This window comes from Caretta caretta, chromosome 5 (assembly GCF_965140235.1).
Source record: "Caretta caretta isolate rCarCar2 chromosome 5, rCarCar1.hap1, whole genome shotgun sequence".
In the NCBI taxonomy this organism is placed as follows: Eukaryota; Metazoa; Chordata; order Testudines; family Cheloniidae; genus Caretta; species Caretta caretta.
The window spans coordinates 125,235,181-125,241,180 of record NC_134210.1 but is presented as its reverse complement, the minus strand read 5'-3'; the positions used below and the strand labels follow the sequence as shown (position 1 = coordinate 125,241,180).

The 6,000-nt window shown below is 53.9% G+C and overlaps 1 protein-coding gene across 1 annotated transcript; it reads right to left on the bottom strand.

Moving 5' to 3' along the window:
* Nucleotides 1-528: 528 nt before the first annotated feature.
* Nucleotides 529-5,437, bottom strand: LOC142072258 (perilipin-3-like). Its single transcript, XM_075128953.1, has 7 exons — nt 5,363-5,437; nt 4,533-4,728; nt 3,398-3,480; nt 3,022-3,292; nt 2,108-2,298; nt 980-1,102; nt 529-879 (listed from the first exon to the last, which is right to left on the bottom strand). Exons 1-7 carry the CDS (start codon nt 5,414-5,416, stop codon nt 529-531), a joined length of 1,269 nt encoding a protein of 422 aa, XP_074985054.1. The 5' UTR covers nt 5,417-5,437.
* Nucleotides 5,438-6,000: the final 563 nt, after the last annotated feature.

Sequence of the window (6,000 nt, the reverse complement as noted above, 5' to 3'; positions counted from 1 at the left end):
AGATGCCTTCACCCAGGAGATGAGCTCAGCCATTCTGGAGCCCTTCCAGAGGAAGTGGGTGGAGGGGGTTTGTGTGTGTGAAGAAGAGGGGCATGGGGTCACCTGTACAGTATATGTTTCTACAGAGCATGAGCCAGGGAGGGAATCACATTAAGCAGACAGAAATTTGAATGCAGTTGAGGTTTATTGTAACATTAAACCCTAGTTTTACACATTACAAAGCTAGGGAAAAGATCAAGCTCAGGAGCACTTCCTGTGTACAGAGGAAGACAGCTGTAAGTAAGTCCTGAGAGAAGCAGACTAGCCCTGCAAGGGATGCAGTCCTGCATGACTAGTGATGCCACCCTGTAACTGGTAATACATGGTTCTGGGGAAGTGTGCCTGGGAAATGACATTCAGGTTCTGTAGAAGGAAGACCTGACCTCAGTCCACCATCTGCCAAAGCAGCACTGTGGCCTCAGCGAGGAGACCCCACACTAGCTATGCAGGCAATTCAGCTGGATTCCTTCCAGCAGCAGGGGGAACCCTTCAGGCCTCCACCAGCTCATCAGGACACGGTGGGGAGTCTCCAGTGGGAATGAAGGGTCCCACGATCCAGTCCAGGGGAATGTTCTGCGTCACGTATTCCAGCAGCTCATCCAGGGACTCCAGGGTCTTGGTCACCATCTCCCGACTCCGGGCAAGGGCACTGCTGGACAGATCCTGGAAACAGCCGGCACTGGAGAAGGAGGCCTGGAGCTCTTCTGTACTGCTCGAGACCTGCTGGGCCTTGTCCTGGATAGTGCTGGGAAGGCCCTGGATGCTGCCCAGGAGAGTAAGGCAGGTGGTTTTCAGTTGCTGGGTGAGGCTCTGGGATGTGGCTAGAGCCTGAGCTTCAACCTGCTGGAAGGAGAAAGAGACTGGAGTATCTGCAAGTTTCCCCTACAGATGGGGAGAGTTCACTGGAGCAAGGCTGTCAGGGCGAGAAGGAGGAGAATACCTTTGCGGAGTCTGGTTCCTCCTGCCCTTCCAAGTTGCCCCTGCAGTACTGGAGCCACATCTGGTACAGACGGTCCTGGCCATTGTGAAGCTTCTGATCTACGGCCTGCTTGGCATGGCTGATCTGCAGGAGGAGAGGGCAGTTAGCTGGGAAGAGCAGGAGGCGGCTGGCCATGGAAGCTCTCCCACAGCTAGGTGTGGGCAGAAGGCAGGCAGCACTACTGCAGAGACACAGCTGGGCCCAGGAACAAACAGTGCCAATGGCACTGAGCATGGGAGGCTGCAGAGACCGTGTCAAGGTTCCTCCCCCACCCTCAACTGTAGGGTACAGATATGGGGACCTGCATGAAAAACCTCCTAAGCTTACTTTCACCAGCTTAGGTTAAAACTTCCCCAAGGTACAAATTAATTTTACCCTTTGCCCTTGGAATTTTCACTGCCACCACCAATCTCTAACTGGGTTTACTGGGAAACGTAGTTTGGACACGTCTTTCCTCCCAAAAACCCTCCCAACCCTTGCACCCCACTTCCTGGGGAAGGTTTGGTAAAAATCCTCACCAATTTGCATAGGTGATCTCAGACCCAAACCCTTGGATCTTAGAACAATGAAAAAGCATTCAGTTTTCTTACAAGGTGACTTAATAGAAGTAAAGGAATCACCTCTGTAAAATCAGGATGGTAGATACCTTACAGGGTAATTAGATTCAAAACAGAGAGTCCCTCTCGGCAAAACCTTAAGTTACAAAAAAGACACACAGACTGGGATAGTCATCACACATCTTTTCTTAGCCATTTAAAGAAATCATAATCTAACACATACCTAGCTAGATAACTTACTAAACGTTCTAAGGCTCCATTCCTGTTCTGTTCCCAGCAAAAGCAGCATACAGACAGACACAGACCCTTTGTTTTTCTCCCTCCTCGCAGCTTTTGAGAGTATCTTGTCTCCTCATTCGTCATTTAGGTCAGGTGCCAGCAAGGTTACCTTTAGCTTCTCAACCCTTTACAGGTGAGAGGACTTTTCCTCTGACCAGGAGGGATTTTGCAGTGGTTTACCCTTCCCTTTATATTTATGACAGACCGTGACCCACAGCAGCTACAGGGCAGGGGAGAGGGGTCGTGTTCCTACCAGGTCAATGATTTGCTGGAGCTGGGAGAGGGCCTCCAGGGTGCGCTGCCTGGCTTGTCTCATCTTGCCCAGGGCGTGCTGGTAGGCTCGCTGGCGCAGCGTGCTCGACAGGGAACCCAGGCGCACGTAGTAACTCCGCTGCTCTGCAGGAGCCTCTCCAGGCCCCTCCAGGGGAGTTGTGGCAAGCTCAGCTGGAAGGGGGAAGGGGTCAGTTGGCAGCAGTGGTGCTATTAAGCCAGTAAGGTCAGGTACGCCGCACCATTAAGACATTTGTTGCTGGGATGACGTACTGGAAAGACGTTCGGTAGCCGCTGAAAACCGCAGGGCTCTCAGGAACCGCAGCAGCGAAAGGAGCAGAACGCTGGCAGCTCCTCCGGTTTGGCTGTACCACCCCCAGCTGGCCCCCCACCAGCCCTTCCACGTAGTTCCATCTCCTGTCTGGAGTCTGTAGCGACCCCCGCACAAGGCAGGGTGGGGTCGTTTGGGGGGGGTCACGTGCCTCCCCCCCGCTTTTGGGTCCCTCCCATGAGTTGCCGTACTGGTAAGAGTTAAAATCTACTTGCACCACCGGTTGGCAGGGCCAGGATACATGGCAGGGATGCGTTCAGCCCTCCCAAAGCTTGTGACCGATGCAATCTTCCCCAGGGCACGTTTGGGTGCCCTGCAGCACCGACCAGTAAGGTAGCGGGTAGCTGCACAGGGAGAAGCGTCAGAGCCATCAGACAGGGCAAGCAGAGGGCCCAGCATGAAGGAACTAAGGGAGGGCTAGTCGCCAAGCTAGGTTGCAAGCTAGCCCTAAGGAGAGGTGGCTCTTTTGGCAGCTCAGCTGTGAGCTCTGTGAACAGCTGTGAGTCCAAGCCATGCCCGAAGACACCAGGGTCACATTGGTTTGTATTCAGCAGAGGGGATCTTACCGAGCTCCTCCTCGGTCATGGGGAGGTAGTAGTCCACCAGCTGCTCAGATTTCCCCAATGCTGTGTCTATGACACTCGCAGCCATCTGCCCCATGCTGGAGCCCATCACTGTGCTCATGCTCCTGGTCATGGCGGATTTGGTCACCTCCACGCTCTCCTGGACAGCCCCTTGGGCCACGCTCACCCTGCTGGTCACTGCATCCTTGGCCTCAGTGACCGTGCTGCAGACTGCATCCTTGGCACCCACCAGGTCTTGGGCATCCAAAGCCACCTAGAGGAAAAGGGATCAGAAGAGAGGTCACTGAACACCTAGCGGAAGTGAAGGGCCCACAGCCTCATGCTGCTCCAGGACCAGCCGTGACACTCGTGTGGTTACCTTCTCAATTGGCTGCTGCAGGATGGGCAGCTGCTCCTCCAGTCTGTCCAGACCCCGACAGGCATGTTCATTGGCTCCTGCAACTGAAACATAACCACAGAACTCGTTCCCTTAATTCCTTCATGTGCACAGATCTCGTGGGGCTGCTAATCCGTGTACATTGGAGGACTGGTGTTCCTAAGCAAGTGTCCCCAGGTTACTGATGGGAGAGCCAAGGAAGAGGGGTTGGGGAAGTTGCCCAAGGCTATGGAGCCAGTCTGGTTCATCACATGTTTAGCTCGGGAGATCCCACTGCCAGTCATCTGTTCAGTTAGCTGCTTTCAACTACCTGAAAGGGGGTTCCAAAGAGGATGGCTCTAGACTGTTCTCAATGGTAGCAGATGACAGAACGAGGAGTAATGGTCTCAAGTTGCAGTGGGGGAGGTTTAGGTTGGATATTAGGAAAAACTTTTTCACTAAGAGGGTGGTGAAACACTGGCATGCGTTACCTAGGGAGGTGGTAGAATCTCCTTCCTTAGAGGTTTTTAAGGTCAGGCTTGACAAAGCCCTGGCTGGGATGATTGAACTGGGAATTGGTCCTGCTTCGAGCAGGGGGTTGGACTAGATGACCTTCTGGGGTCCCTTCCAACCCTTATATTCTATGATTCATCCACCCCCAGCTTCTCCTAGAGGGTTTCAGGAGTCTCCAGTGCCTGCCATGGGCTCAGATCCTTTTAGCATTGGAGCTGCTTCCTGTGCCCTCTAGCAGGTATTGCTCCATGGCATTAGGTGCCATACACAGTGCATGTGGCTGTGTGGTACTGGGCCAGCCATGCACACCAGGGATTGTGCCTGGGCACTGCCTGCCTCTAGGCTGGCCCAGCTCACTGCTGCTACCTGAGCAGGAATCCCCCCCACCAGCAGCTGCTACAGCCGTCAGAACTCCTCCGCACAAGGCCAATGCCTTGGCCAGATCACGTCTAGGAGCTCGCTGAGTTCAGGGGAGCAGGAGAAGGGAGTCTGTGGATTCTGTTTGCCGCCAGTTGGAGGCCGAGCTCAGTAGTGGGCCTAGAGCCACTGTAGGCTGAGCCTGCCCCCAGACCCACGTCCCCCACCACACACACAGGAGTGTTCCTGCCTCCCTTCCCTTACTCACGCTGTGGCTCCAGCTGGTCCAGGATGGGCTGTGCCCCATTGATAGCAGCAGAGGTGATGGCCCTCTCCCCAGTCTCTACAACCTCACAGACCCCTTTGATGGCTGGGTGGGTCTCTTTGGTGGCAGCGTTGCTGGCAGAGGCCATCTCACAGGCAGAGCTGACCAAGGGCAGGCCAGCCACCCTGTCCCCTGCAGTCTGGGGGAGGGAAAGAGGAGTCAGCTGGGGAAGAGCTCCTGGCTTCTCAAGATGCCCCTCCTGTCTTTCCTTCTGCAACTGCCGATTCTGTAGGAGACTGTCCTCAGAGCTAGGCAGTCTCCTGTCCCTGTCAGCAGGGGTTCAGTGGCCTGCCTGTGACATTAGTTACACACCCAGAAGCCTGGTCCCATTGGAACAGCTGCCAATATTCAGCAATCTCAGGAATGCCATTTGCACCTTGGCACTCCCACCAACAAAACAGAACTGTGTCACGGTCTCGTTCTGTCAGCGAGAGCAGGAATGGAGAGACCTTTTGTCTTTCCCAGTGCAGTCTCTCCCGATCAGAAACCATGTCTCAGTCCAGGACACGGTACAATGCCCCACTCTTTTTTGAGGGCCCTTGGGCATTAGTCAACGCGATTTGCCAGTGTTACAGTGCAGCCAGCAGTCAAAGGGTCCCCAGTGCTCCTCCCGGATTCAGGAGGCACTTGTGGGCAGTGACTACGGCACTCTGAGAGCTAGAATCATTGGCTAGTGTTGTGGTTACGAGTCCCTGTCTCCAGCAGTGGAGACATTCAAGCTAGAACAGCCCTTCCAGCCGCCAAGCACACCTGCCTCCCCAAGAGGGACCCACCTGTTGCTCCTCTGCCTGGATCTCCACCTGTGGTTCATTTTCCTTAGCAGACATGGTGGAGTGAGATGTCCCTGTAAGACCCAAAAAGGAATATTGAGTGGCTACAGCAGGAAATAAAATCAGTATTGTGTAGGAACATCAGGAGAGCTGCTCCCGGTCCATTTTCTCTAAGAGCCAGACCAGGTTGTCTCCCTGTAGGAAGTCTCTCTACAGAGAGAACAGGCCAGGCCTTAAACCTTTCATGTAAGGCAGGCCCAGAAACAGAAACAGCCAGTTCGTCTGGGTGTTGTCTTCTATCCCCTCTAGTGGCACCAGGACCAGTTAGAGAGAGAGATTAACGCATCCACACTACAGTCTTAGCTAGAAGCCATATGGCTTTTAGCTCATGCAGTGGAGCTAAATGCATGAGCCTCTAAAGGGCCTGGGTTTGATCCTGCTGATGAGCAGGGTCTGTTGGTGTTACACATAGATCGATATTATAGTCAGAAGAGACCATTATTGTCATCTAATCTCACCTCCTGCACAACGCAGGCCACAGAATCTCACCCACCCACTCCTGCAAAAACCCTCTCACTTATGTCTGAGCCATTGAAGTCCTCAAATCGTGGTTTAAAGACTTCAAGGAGCAGAGAATGCTC

Excerpts from the sequence above, each read along its gene's own strand:
- LOC142072258 (XM_075128953.1), bottom strand. The coding sequence starts at position 5,416 with ATGTCTGCTAAGGAAAATGAACCACAGGTGGAGATCCAGGCAGAGGAG. Across the intron at positions 4,729-5,362 it reads TCCAGGCAGAGGAGCAACAG|ACTGCAGGGGACAGGGTGGC; the intron begins GTGGGTCCCTCT and ends TCCCTCCCCCAG. Across the intron at positions 3,481-4,532 it reads GGACCAGCTGGAGCCACAGC|TTGCAGGAGCCAATGAACAT; the intron begins GTGAGTAAGGGA and ends GTTATGTTTCAG.